The sequence below is a fragment of the Pangasianodon hypophthalmus genome, chromosome 19, assembly GCF_027358585.1.
Source record: "Pangasianodon hypophthalmus isolate fPanHyp1 chromosome 19, fPanHyp1.pri, whole genome shotgun sequence".
In the NCBI taxonomy this organism is placed as follows: domain Eukaryota; kingdom Metazoa; phylum Chordata; class Actinopteri; order Siluriformes; family Pangasiidae; genus Pangasianodon; species Pangasianodon hypophthalmus.
This window is the reverse complement of record NC_069728.1, coordinates 3,908,764-3,923,812: the sequence shown is the minus strand read 5'-3', so window position 1 is coordinate 3,923,812 and position 15,049 is coordinate 3,908,764. Positions and strand designations below refer to the sequence as shown.

Here is a 15,049-nt window from a genome sequence, read left to right as displayed (position 1 = left end):
CACCATCAACCATACCACAGTCCACATCACTGAGATCACATTTTCCCCATTCTGATGTTTGATATGAGCACTACATGATATTCATTTCATGGGAATCTGCATATCTGAGATTGTCGATGAGCTCTTTCTCTTTGTTTCTTTATTTTTTGCTCCCATAAAAACAACTAGCAGTGCAAACAGAGATGTCATTATCTCTGTAAAACAAACTAACGGTGCGAACAGAGATTAATGTTATGTTCTTCACTGTTGAAGTGTCTCACCACTGGAAGGGAGAAATCTTTTATTTTGGCGCTTGACAAAACCATCAGCCAGTCTCCTCTTGGATTCTCCGACGTAAAGCTGATTACATCTTTTGCAGAAAAGACAATAAACACCACCTGTGGTGATACATAAGTGATGGATGGCAAAAACTGACCCTTTAGAGCCTGTGATTTTCTTGGCTGTGTTAATGAATTTGCATGGGGTACATCTTGATTGTTTAATTCGCTCCTGACAAACATGTCTTCAATGTTCTTGTCCTGTTAGTAGGACATGAATAGAGGTTCCTTAAAAAGAGAAACAGTCTCCAGATCACCCTGATCCATATCTGTGGTGTATAAGCAATGTGGTTTGTACGATGTTTTGGCATTTAGGAATGGTTCGCTCAATATAAACAGTAATCTGGTCTTTGCTGTCATATTGTAAAATGGCCCTTATGCTTCCTGAGCCCTGTTCGCTCCCCATGAACCCGGGATGTGCCCCCGTAACCCTGTGTTCCAGCCACAGCTCTGTCACAGGTCAGTTTTCGTTTGTGAATGAGTGTGTGATGACTCTGTGGCTGTGTGTGTGTGTGTATATCTGCATGCGTAGGCTGAAGATTTGATGGGTTTCAGAAATATTTAGTCAGTTAAATCTCATTCTTGACTGCTCTGTCATGGATTTCCAGGAAGAGTTCGACTGCCCCCACCTCATACACTCTTCTCTCTCTCTCGCTCACTCTCTCTCTCACTCACACACACACACACACATACACACACGCGCACACAGATGAATGAGGGGCAAAATTAAGAAAGAAAGAAAAGGGTGGAAATACTTGACTCAACATTCTGATGTTTTCACAGAAAACAGTCTTCACATTACACACACACACACACACACACACACACACACTTTTACGCACTTACTCACTTATCCCCATGGCTGGGCCGTGTAGCCTGGGGAAAACCGTAGTGGAGAAAGAAATGGGGGATGGAAGGAGGGAAAAGGACAGATTTTTGGGGGTAAATTGGAACCATACTGCTTTGCATCTGGACCCTTTGCCTTCCTGGAAAACGCGCACGGATCCACACACGCACATACACACAGGGTCCAGTCTTAACTCTGGTATTTGAACCATGCTGACTATGTGTGCATCTGTGTGTGACATGCAAAATCATTTACACTGGACACATTACTTGCACACATGGATACTATGCACACCAGCTTACACAGGTTACATGCAATTAAAGTGGTTAGGAGTAGGGTTTGTGTGTGTGCGTGTGTGTATATGTGGGGGGGCAGTGACCTTTTCACAGAAGCCTTCATCCCTCTCCCTTCTCTCTCTCTCTCTCTCTCTCTCTCCATATAGTAAAGCCTGAGTCAGCTGACACAACTTGACACTTCTCAAAACTTCTCTCATGTAGGTTTACAATAGACAAAAAACAAGCCTGGATCCAAACCGCTCGGCTTTTGTCCCTCTTTCTCTTGCTTTTTAACCTCTTTTTTCTTTTTTTTTTTTGTTGGAGTGATGGAGTTTGGCGGAGTCAGGGTCTTTCTGCCAGGACCCCGTCTGGAACATATTACAGCTGAGATTCAACACATGGCAACAGTTAGAGGGAGAGAGAGAGAGAGGAGGGGGGAGAAAAAGAAACACATAGGAGATTCAACATTTGGGCCGTGTGTCAGTGAGACGCCCCCACATGCGCCACTCGCCTTCGTCCTTCTCGTGATCTGTTTTTTTTCCCTTCTTGTTCTCTTGCTTTCCTGCCCTCCATTTGACATCACACCCTCACTTTTTCTCCCAACTTCATACACTGGTTGATTTTTATTATTATTTTCATCATCATCATCATCATCTCACTCACTCACTCACTCACTCACTCACTCCCTCTCTCAACAAATATGCAACAATTAATTCGCAACAAATAAAAATAAAACGCATCCTTTGCATGCACACACATACTTAAACATGTTTTCCCCCTTATTCTGTTCTTGGAATGGCTGAAATGACCCTTGAAATGACCCTTTCTACATGTTTGTAGTGAGTGTGCAAGGCTTTTTAGGAGACGAGCTGATTTGTTGTTTAGACCTTACACCACGGGGTATTGTATTACTCGGCACTTACAGTACGTTTAATTTTCCCCAAACCTTTTCAAGGAATCAGAAATTAGGATCACACTAGGAGGTCTGACATGCAGGCACCATAAAAACAGTGACTAGTTAAGTAGAAGTGATTTGCATCACGTAATTATTAGCATGATGGGCTTGATGTTAGGACAGTATGATATCGATATATGCCTTAAAACGCACTTTTCGGATTATCATCAGGTGTCAGTGAACTCCATTGTTGTTTACTGTAAAATTGACTGGAAGTTGAAATCAATTTTTGTATCAATCAGTCAATTTTCTGCTCTTGCTTTAATTTTTATAAAGGTTGAGAAAGCATATATATATATTTTTAATAATATGGTTTCACTGTTTTTTTTTTTTGGCACTTTTCAATCAACATCTCAACAAAACATTAATATTTATCTAATATTTATTAACATTAATATTAGTGTATATTTAAACATACAAAAAATGTCCGTAGTATTTGAAAGTTCTATGCTGAAATATTTAAGGTACAGTGTTTTACTATTCGTTGCCTAAGCTGTGTGGCTGAATGACCTTTTTTGTTTTGTAGGAAAATGTGTCTGAATAAATCCTTGTAATATATACTGTGCTTTATTTTTATATATTCTCTCTCTCTCTTATTAAAAATAATACCTCTTAAGAAAAGTACTTATGCAGTGGGCATATACAGTGAATAATAAGACATGTAAGGGTTAGGGTTCAACCTTACTGATAAAAGTTATTAAAAACAATTCCTGCATGAGAATTCTAGCAAAAACGTATAAACAATAAAACAATGCTGCAGTGTCTATATAAAGAAAAACAAATCTGAAAAGTTGAATGCATAAAATATATGAAGTTTATAGAATATGCAGCCCTAATCCAGAAGCGCTAAGTCTAGCGTTTTAAGAAACTTAATAACGGCAGATGTGAATTTTCATGGCATCTGATCGAGTAAATGAAACGAAATGGCAGTAATCAGCCCCAGGCAATTTAGTGTTAAAAGGAAATGATGAGCTATGATTATTATTTCTTGCCTGAATTGTGAATCACATCGAGATTAAATAGAAGAATGATTCTGATAGCAGGACAGATTATTGAGAAATCTTCAAACACAATCTGAGTCAGCCTTTGAGGAGAACAGAGCTCGTTGTTTTGACTCAGCTAGTGGGTGTGCCTGCTGTGGGCGTGTCTCTGAGCCAGTAGTGAAATATACTGGAGCGTTAGTTCTGTCTTGGGGAGGAGAACAAATCAAATAATTGTCTTCAGCCAATCATATCAGCCCAGAGCTGTGAGAAGGAGGAGTTTACTGCTGTATGCCAAGCCCACCCTGGCCTCTTGCTCCACTGCACAATGAAACTGTATTAGTTCCAGAGCTGAGCCAGAGTTATTACTGACCCATGTTCGCCAGCAATTGACCTCTTTTGACCTCTGCTCCGCAGGTCTGCCGCAGAACGGTCGCTATGGGAGACGATGCTCGTCGCTAAGCAGAAGGAGGCGGTGATGGAGGTGAGGAGGCAGCTCGTGGAGGCAGCCAGCAAAGAGAACCTGCCAATCAAAATGAGTCTGGGTACGCCCACTGCGCGCACACACATGCGCACACATACACACACGCTTGTCCTTGCAATAACTCACACGCATATCCCCATAGGTCCCAAATCAACCCACATCAAGTTCCAGCCACAAACACACACACACACACACACACACACACACACACCAGCCCTGCTCAGTTTTAAGCTCCAATCCGATAGCATTAAGGGTTGATTGACAATTGAGCGCCAGTACAGCGTGACACAAATGCAGCTTGGATCCCTTAGCACGAGTTCACCAACCACAAATGTGTGGTGCTCTAATGGGCTTTTAATGAGTGCCATTCTGACAGTGAGCCCAAACAGCAACACACACACACACACACACACACACAATCAATTCATCTATTGTGATCCAGATGGATGACCATACGGAACAAAAGCTCACATTAAAACTGATTTATTATTTGCAGTTTTATTTTTGTGATGCAGCACCAAGAAGATAGATCAAGAGAAGTAGCATGTTGTGAACAGACAGCGCGAAAGAAGAAAAGAGAAAGCGAGTGTGTCGTAATGAAGGAAAGGCAGAGGGAGAAGAAAGAGTGGAGGAAAGATTAAAGCTTGGGTAAAGACCCACAGCGCCTCCATCAGGTGTCATTCAGTATTTATTATGCGTGCAAAGCACATGTGGCTGCAAAGGAAATATGAAACACATGTTGGCACACACACACACACACACACACACACACTCAAACACGTCCTATTGTTTGAAAGTTAAGCTGCGAAGGCAAAATTGAAGGTCAAAAATACTTTTATTTGTACAGAGAAGAGCTAGAGAAGCAATTTTCATCCACTGTCTTTCAATCACTCACACGCATACATGTGTGCATGCACACACACACACACGTATTCTCACCATGTACTTTTGGGCTTACTCACTGAAAAGACTTCCTTTATAACTGAGACTCTAGTGGAAGCAGAACGCCAGCGTTTTTCAGCTTGATCTCTATCTGGATCTGTAGTGTCCTGTACTGAGAAAGGAAAACCTGTTTACGCACAACACGCTAACTGTATAATGGAAGTCTGTGGGCAGTTATTGGAACAGTCACTAAACGTTCGTGTGAACAGCAGCGGCTCATGATCATAGATCAAAATTTCCATCCCAACTACATCTCAAAAGACCTAAAACTAGCCTAAATCATTTGGGTATTGGAAAAGAGAGACCCTCCTCAGACCGTCTGTGTGGAAACAAGTATTTCACATGTATTTCTGATCAGTCCATTCCATAATCCCCGTTTCTCTCTCCCAACCTTTGCAATATATCTTGCACTAGAAATGGTTCTGTACATCATAGACACACTGTCTGCACTTACGCTTTGCCATTTTGCGTAGATTTATTTGATTTTTTTAAATTTAATTTTTTATTTTAGCCTTTATTTAACCAGGTAAAGTCACACTGAGATTAAAAAAACTCTCTTCGACAGACCTGGCCAAAAGAGCAGCATACAAAGTTTCAACAAGCAAACAGACAACAACAAATAGATACAATACAGTTAGCATAACGACATAAAAAGATTTTGAAAAATAGCAATTATTTATAGCAACATTTACCGATAGAGCCAACTTCTATATCCTTTAAAATTGATTTAAGTTTTCCCAGTTAAACCAATTCAGTTAGGTAGTTTTTAGGTCCTTTTGAACAGCATTCAAATGATGTAAGTATTACAATGATACTTAGATCCTTATTTGCCCAATTCTGTTTCGACATGGAGTACAGCCAACTAAAACCTGTTTTTAGAACGTAGGACATATTGACCATTTGTATTCGAAAGATACAAATAAAGATAGGAGAGAACAAGTCATAGTAGAGATTTGTATATAAAAGTGAGCCAGTGAGTCTGTGTACACACATACATACAGTGATGGCCATTGAACTCATTTGCTATAAAACATGATATTGGCTGCAGCTGAGTATTTTTAAACTATCCCAATCTGGCAACCTAGTCATTACCTGTACTGTCCGCTCCTCCACTAAGAAATATTCACAAGAGAAAGTATGGGGCAGCACAAATCCTGCCCATATGGATCTCTATTAACGCTTGTTGCAGCTCTTTTTTTTTTTTTTTTTTTTTTGACCACTAGGTGAAATAATGTCTATATGGAAGCTAAGTGGGGGCGGTGAACATGCTCCATGCACGCTCCTTATCTGCAAATGTGAGCAAATTAATGGATCAGTTAGTGCAAGCAATTAAATCGGCTTATGTCTGTCAGATAGCAACATTTTTTAAACTTGTTAATCACTAGAAAGAGGTCATTAGGAGTTGTGAGGCAGTAAATGAGGATCAACCTGCCCCTATGGACCGCCACTGCATGTGAAAGCTGAATTTACTTTTTCATTTAGATGCATTTATAAATTAAGCTTGAATCTGTGTAACTGGCGATTGCTTGAGTGCAGTACTTGTTTTAAATGTGCCTTCTGTATTCGCATATTTATTGACCTATTTCAGCATCTTCCCTTAGGCTTGTGAGTTATCAGGTTTCCTGTTCCTCATTCAGTACAGGAAAGGGGGGCAAAATTGTCTTGTGGAAATCACACCTACCTTACAGACGCTGTAGATAGCAATTAGTTGTTTTTTTTTAAAAAAAAAAACAAGACTGAAATGTTTATTTCAGACTAAACAGAAGTACAAGTTTGGCAGCATTACATTTTTCGCCACTTTCCATGTCCAAACGTTGGCTTTTGAGTTGAATTTGACATTAAAAGTTGTCGAATTGACACAACCCCACACGTACCCTGTAGTCGAACTGTATAGAGTGAAGTTCATTAGACTCCAGTTTCATAACATTCATTGTGCCAGGACAGTTACAGTATGCAAGAGGCCAGAGACCTGCCGCTCATCACTCTTGAGTCACACTGTGGTGTGTCACACTGTCACACTGTCACACAGTGGTGTGTGCTTTATACTGCTGTCTTTCTGTTTTTATGTAACATAAGTCATATGTCCTTACTCTACATTTATCTGTGAGGATTAGTCATCTTACAGATGTTTGTAGACAGTTTCATGATGTGTGGAACGTGTGTGTGCGTATGCATGTGCGTGCGTGTGTGTGCGTATGCCTGTGCGTGCGTGTGTGTGTGTTCCTCATCTCGTGTTGATGGGGACTGCTCTATTTCAACATGTGGATCCGCTCTCCTATATCACTCTGAATTCTCTTGATTGTGTATGGAGAACAATTCTGGAGCACACACACAAACTTATATATGTATACGTGTGTGTGTGTGTGTGTGTGTGTGTGTGTATATATACATGTGTGTGTGTATATATATATATGTATATATATATATATGTATATATATATATATAAACTGTGTGTGCATATACATATACATACACACACACACATACATACACACACACACACACACACACACACACACACACACACAGAGCTCAGCCAGCTTTGTCCACTGAATAACAACTATTTCCTGATCTCCAAGCCAAGAGAAACACAGCGTTGCCAGAAAAATCATATTACATATCAAACAAGACACACACACACACACACACACACACACACACACACACACACGGTCAGCTAATATTTTTCCTTTGCTATATGCTCTCGGACCTAGAATTGGTCCTCTCGCTGTTCATATTTATTCATATATGTAAATTTATTTAATACTTTTTTTATTGATGTGTTTTCTAGAACACTCCATGACTCTGTTCTTATAGATCAGAAGGTCAAACTATATTTTTTCATGGCTTTATTAAATGTATTATTTTGCAGGCTCCTTGTTATTAGAAACGTACCACCATACCACCACCGCTAGTGTATGTGCGTATAAAAAAAGAGAAATCCATGAGGGTTTTTTCAACATTTTGTGCCTCAAAATTGCTTCACCACAAACTATGTTTTACTTGTTTTCTTCATCTTCTGTGATTCGAATCCGTTCTAAGCTTTTGCAGTGATTGGCCAGCACATTTCAGACCTTCGCTCGAGGACGATTCCACTGTCTGCTCACACTTATCTTAATCTTCGTCTCTGTTTGGCTCTCTCCAGCTCCCTCTCGTTTGAGTTATGCTTGGCAAATTAAGCTAAAGTGATTCCTGGGTGTTTTGCCAGAGCGTTTGAAAGCTGACTCACTCTACAATGGCTCTTTTCTGCGCCTGGATATCTCAGACCATTTTATTCGACAGTATTTTCCCATAATGCCGAAAGCCGACATGGCCTTTTTATACACAGTGCCACCATTTTGTTTCACCCCTGCTGCCCGCTAGCTGACACGACTTGCACAGTGGACTGCATAGTCCATGTTTCATTGACTCTTAATGTAGTCATTGAGAGACAGTTATGGACCGTAGTGCTTTTGGGTTCGTAATTTGGATCATTTGGGATTAACCGCCCGTAACCCTATTACAGTTGGAGCATTTCTGATCGATCCTAAAGCTTGGTATTAATTTCTCAGCATATAACCCACAGTACTGTAGTCATTCTTTTCCCTTTGCCTGATTTTAAAGCGTGTTGACATTGAGGATTGAGTGCATAGTACAATGAAGGACACACATACGGCCGTTGAGCATAGTTTTACTTGGCCGCTTTCTCTCTAACGCCTGCAGTGATATTATCTCAACAACATTGACAGCTTTGACATTTTCTTGGACAAAATTATTGGTTTTTAGTGCCCCTTAATTCTTTTTTTATAATATATAACATGGCTGGATTTATATTTAATATACTCACAAATCTGTGCTTTGTAGGTACCTCTGAAATTCAGGAACATGGAGGAATCATCCTGGTGTCTTCTAGGGGACTAACTACGAAGTTCTCAACTAGTAATTCAAAAATAAAAGAGCTGACTAGGTGTCTTTTACTGGTCAGGTTTCAGCACTGTTTTTTGGCTGTTTTATTTGTGAAGCAAAGGACATGTCGAACTGCACTTCAGTTAAAATCCATATAAATCCAAAGAAATTTCCAGCTTCACAGCTTTTTAATTTACACTGTTAACAATAAACATAAGCAAATCGGTGCCATAAATTTGCTAAATAATATATCTGCGTATCAGGTTACTATGGTGGCCGTAAATGCAAAACATTAACAAAACCAAAAGTGTGAAAACAAATCGAACACAAATGGAAAAACAGAAAACAGAGCAGCGAATCAGAAAACAGAGCAACAAATCGTGTTGTTGATTGGACATGGCCTGTGATTATGATGTATTCTGATGTGTTGTGCTGTTTTCTGATCTGTTGTTTCCTTTTTCTGATTTGCTGTCATGTTTTTGGTTTTGGTAATGTCTTTTGCCCTTATGGGCTACCGTACATTACACTATTTAATGTATGTACCAGTTCTTAAAATGTTCACTGTGCAAGGATTTAAAAAAAAAAAAAAAAAAGTAATTCCTTTCAGGAACTGGCAGAAGTGGGCTTTGCCTGCACCTCTCCAAATGAAATCAAAGTGTTTATGATCCATTAAAGCAAAGGATTTTAACAGTAATCTATAGAATTGGCTTCACCTTTTCTGAAATATTTTCAGAAGTACATTTAGTTTTCTTTCTTTACCGCCTGGCTTCATCTCCTTACCCACCACGACTAGTTGACATCCCCACAGCGTGAACTAGTGAATATATTAGTTGACTAGTTGACTAGTCTGTGCAACTCCTATCTCTCCAAATAGGTTTTGCCCCATTTTTCACACGCTGAGACACTCTTTCTCTCACTCGCCTGATCTAAAGCAAACACTGGCCATGGCAGCCTACAGGAAATCCTCCCCGTATCTGCTGACGGTCGAGAGCATCAGCTTGGTGTAGTGGTTTATGGGATTTTAATGCAACCCCCTCATCCTCAGACTGGGTCAACATAACCTCGCTCTCACTCTGTCTTTCTCTTCTTCCACTCTTCTTCCTGTGTCCCTTAAGACTCCCTGTAAGAGCTTTGGCTTTGGTTTGTACTCTTGGCTTACATGTACTACTTCAGTAAATAAGCTTGGAATAAGATCCACACACACACACACACACACACACACACACAGAGAGAGAGAGAGAGATTGACAGAAATGTTGGCTTAAACTCACGCAAATAAGCACTTGTGTTTTCCGACTGATACATTTGCTTTCTCTCTTTTCTCTCTCACACACACCCTGTCTTTTTTATCCCTAGAAAAAACATGCATGCAGAAACCCTAGTATTTCTGCAGCAATATTAATCACCGCACACACTCTGTCTCTGTCTTGTCCTGGAGTCCAACCTCCCCCGTCTGCTTATTAGCACAGAGGGATTGCTCTTTTCATATCAGCCCTGCTATAATTTGGTGCAGGATAAGTGTCTGGTGCTGCTAAATACTAATTAAGTCTCAGACAAAAGGATTTTCAATGGATAACCTCTATTAACCGCACAAACTCTAAACCATGGATACTAATAGTGGGGTCATTAGTCTTGACACAGCATCTCAGATCTCTCTGTGTTAGTCATTTAGTATGCTTTGTTTTTTTTTTTTCTTCAATGAATTCTCTGTCTACGGCATATATTCTATATTACCACAGAGAACAATTTTGACACCGTAGCCTGTTCTGAGAAAAGAACGGAAAACCTGTTTATTGAACAAACATTTAAAATACGCAAATTCAAAGCTACATTCATTGCAATCTAACAATAACACTGGGGCATTCAAAAATGTTCATCTTCTCCTTCATTCCTTTGTTGGTTTGGATTTGTGCTTTGGGTTGTTGTTGTGCTGGAAGGTGGATTTTCTCTTCCAAGTGTCTAACAGAGACCTGCAGGTTTTGTTCCAACACTGATTGGTATATGGAGTGCTATCCGTATCCACTCCTCTATCTTGACTAGATCCCCAGTCCCAACTAAAGAGAAGCGGCCCCTTAGCATGATGCTGCCACCACCGTGCTTCACCATGGGTATGGTGTTTTTTGGGTGATAAGCTGTCTTGTTTTTGCACCAAAAATATATTTTATATTTTATTATAACCAAAAAGTTCTACCTTGGTCTCATCAGACCATAACACATTTTGCCACATGGTTTGGCAAAATTTAGTCAGGATTGGATTTTTTTTTTCTTGAGTAAGGGCTTCTGATTAGCCACCCGACACCATAGCACATGTGAAGAATTTGAGAGATTGTTGTCACATGCAGGGAGTGAGCAGTACTTGCCAGATATTCCTGCAGCTCCTTTAGTGTTGCTGTAGGTCTCTTGGCAGCCTCCTTGATAAGCTTTCTTCTTGTCCTTTTGTCAATTTTGGAGGGATGCCCTGTTCATGGTAATCTTACTGTAGTGCTCCATTTCTCCTCTTGTTGATGATGGCCTTCATGGTTATCCATGGTACATCTAATGTTTTGGAATTTTTTTGTACCCATCTTCTGATTGATACCTTTCACTGAGATCCTATACAAAAAGCTCTTTGTGGACCATAGCTTCAGCAATCGGCTAAACCCATGATAATTACGTTTGAACATGAGTTTGAATGTGATGGTTAATTCTGAGCAAAGGTCTGAGCAAACTTATGCAACCAGGTTATTGTAAGTTTTTTTTCCCAAAAAACATTTCTGTTTTCTGTAGAAAAAGATCTGACTTAATTTATCTTGGTTTCATTTTTTTACATGACAAAAACTTACAATTTTAACAGGGGTGTGTAGATTTCTTATATCCACTATACACACTGAGCTCATTTCTTCAGCAGGTTCACTTGTGTCACTACACATTTTTACATTACATAGCAGATATGTGAATAAGGTGTGTATGCATTGTATTATTATTTTTTTGTTCATATTACTTAATTTGGCAGCTGATTTAAAGTGACTTACAAGTGAAGCAGAATACAATCTAAGTGTCTGTGAGAACAGATAAGAGTGTGGTTTGGGATGGTGGTGAGTGACTCTGTGTAGTTGTGTGAAGTTTCTTCGGTTACTCTGCATTCTGGTTGACCGAAGACCAGACGCGTCACTGCATTGTGGTTTGACAGTGCAGGCTAGAAGGCCAGGCAGCAAGGAGTTGCTGAAGTTGAGTCGTGTCATAACTATTTGAATCCTTTATACATATATCTCTGTACTGGGAACTTTGCCAATTCCTTCATATGTATAGTTTTAGTTTACAGACAGAAGATTTATTGCTTCCATACTGCTTTGATGAGGCAGGGATGGAGATTCTGTCTCTGTCTGTTCTCTCTAATGTTTCCACCCATGCGTTTTATAGTGAAAAATTTGATGCTAGATATATTGGGGGAAATTTTTTACACTTTGCTGAAGTGAAAAAAGATGGAGTATTAATGAAAATAATATGCAGTAAAACAAGATTTAAAAAGTTCTGTCCTCAATAAGTGCATTCCCAAGTTTCCAAGTCTAGTCTGTTTTGATTACAACATGCTGTTGCTTCTCTTTAAAATAAGGAAAGATGGAAAGATGCTCTCTCTCTCTCTCTCTCTCTCTCTCTCTCTCTCTCTCAGGGCGTGTGACAGGTGAGCAGCTCTCCTCGTATGTGCAGTTGTTTCGGGACACTTGGCCGGCTTTAGAGAATCACTGTGGGCTGTTGCAGCTGGCACTGGGCACCGCTCAGACGCTGCGCCAGCCTGCCCTCGCCCAGTGGGACGCCTGCCTTGCCTTTGAGAGACTCCTCCTTCAGGTCAGTCAGCCAATCACTCTGCTTCATTACTAGCCATAAGTGGTGCTTCATCCACCTGTTGAAGAATGTTTCTCCATGGCTACAACTACAGCTACAACCACATACCTACTGAACTTAATGTCATATATAGTATAGCAGTACACTATATACAGAACCCTGTTGCAAGTGCTGTTAGAAAGGTGCTTGGGCCCACACAGCTGTATGACAGCTGTCCAACACCATGGCTTGCACTAAATTAAATGTGAGAATAGGATGCTACCTATGGTAAGCATAATTAACCCATAACCCATAACTGTACACTGTAAAAAAAAAAAAATAATAATAATGATCTGTCTTCTCAGTTAAAAAAAAAACCTGATTACAATAATATTTTTTTAGTTTATTCAGCTCCTTACTGATACATTCTGCTAATGATTAAATCTTAATTTGCTGAACAAGCTACAGTGTTGTGTTGACTAATAAATTAAAATTGGGCCAACTAATAATAACTACCTCAAAGCTATCTCTTTGGCAGAGATAAGAAATATATGTTGAACAGATGCAGCTAAAACTGAGCCAACAAAAGGCTCAAAGGGTCTGTTACAATGAGATACTAAAGAAATGTTAATGCTTAGAGCAAAAGATCCCATTTGGAACTAAAAGGCATTGCTTTTAGCAGAGAAGTGCTTCTATTTCTTTATTAAAAACTTAGTAAAAATAGTCATATGATAATTTTTAGAATGTTGTTTTTATAGAAAAACAAAACCAAATTGCAACTTCAAAAATTTGTTAAAAAGATAATAACAAAATCTTTTTTTTTTGTCTTTAAAAGTTCGTTAAATGTGAATGTGTAAATAACATACTGTATGATGTAATAAACCCACAAGACAATTACACAGTTAAACAAGACAAATGCTGCTTTCCATAAAGAACCTAAAATGGATGACAGAAGTAACAGAACATTACCAATTCAAACAACTAACTTAGAAGAATAGCAGTCGAATATGCTAGTTGAATATGCCACTTCTTAAAAAAAAAAAAATTGTAATTCCATATGAGAAACTTTTCTCTAGAAAGGAATATGCTATAGAATATGAGAATGAAAATGCTATGAATAGTAGTTTTTTAGTAGTCTAGGTTAGTTCTTGTTACCGTTGAATTGAAAAAATAAGAATTAGCTGACTGACCTAATTAGTAACTAAATTGTTATTGTTATTCACTAAAATTGGTGCTGATTTGGTGGCTGTTCTTAGCTATCTAGCTGACTTGTGCTAGCTAGGTCTAACTAGCTGGTGTTCAAAGTCTGGTAAAGTTCTACATATTTCTTGCCTGTTAGACAACTGATTTTAGACAGTTAACTATACAGTTAACTGATAAGATTAAGCAATCTAAATTCTCTGGCTGGTTAAGGCTGACAGTTGCTCAAGGTTGGGTCTCGTTTCATGCAAACCATGGGGCAAAAAAAAGCAGGCACACAACACTCTATCCTCACAACAGAGTAATCTCAGTTCACAGAATTCAAGTTATTTGGTTTCAAGGATTACCTGGATACCCCATCCTTATTAAAGTCAGATCCAAGAGGGCCAAGGCAACATTTATTTTCAATATGTGAGCTGCAGGATGCACTCATCGTTCAGTGTTCGCATCTTTTTGTAGATACACTGGGAAATAAAAGTATTTTTTTCCTATTTTTACCCAGACCCCATGAGAGATGCGAACTTTTTTCACTCAGCTTCTGAGTTCTTCTGTTTAGCTGCATGTATGTTATGTAATGTTCAGCTGGACGTATGCGGTTTAGAAAGGACCGAAGTGTACACTATTGGTATGAAGCGTTCACAACATTATAACCGCACAACACAGCATTGTGTTTTTACATACATACATGTAAAAACATGATATTTAATGATGAATGACAATGTGGCGATGTTAGTATTAGGAACATTTCAGTAGTTTCCCTAAATGATTTAGAAATACATTTTTAGGAAAAGAAATCAGGAATAGTTAGATGTCAGTAGTTTCCCAAAATAATGTAGAAATATAGGTTTAGTAATAAGAATTGGGAAATTAGGAATAGTTAGATCTCAGTAGTTTAGGGGTCCCTGGAGAAGTAGCGGTTAGACAACGGCGCTCTCACCGTCGTGGCCCGGAATTACCGGCCAGGGAACCAACCCCAGCCACCGGGTTTACACAAGACTGTGCACTCCCAGTGCCGGTCCCAAGCCCGGATAAAACTGGGGAGGGTTGCGTCAGGAAGGGCATCCAGCATAAAAACTGAGCCAAATCAAATGTGCGGACCAATGATCTGCTGTGGAGACCCTTAATGGGAGCACCTGAAAGAAGAAGAAGATGATTTCAGTAGTTTCTCAAAAATAATGTAGAAATACAAGTTTAGTAATAAGAATTGGGAAATCAGGAATAGTTAGATTTTGGTGGTTTCCTGAAAATAATATAGAAATACAGTTTTAGGAATAGATATTAAGAATAGTTAGTTTTCAGTAGTTTCCCAAAATTAGGGGAAAATGCAGGTTTAGGAATTAGGATATTAGGAATAGTTAGATTT

General features: G+C 39.2%; 1 protein-coding gene across 1 annotated transcript in view; it reads left to right on the top strand.

The window, feature by feature from the left end:
- scfd2 (sec1 family domain containing 2) overlaps nt 1–15,049 on the top strand; it is a 147,760-nt gene that overhangs the window by 19,063 nt on the left and 113,648 nt on the right. Inside the window, exons 4-5 of the mRNA XM_026946930.3 lie at nt 3,792–3,919; nt 12,335–12,510. Coding sequence (XP_026802731.3) covers nt 3,792–3,919; nt 12,335–12,510 — 304 coding nt within the window. The remainder of the gene's footprint in view (nt 1–3,791; nt 3,920–12,334; nt 12,511–15,049) is intronic.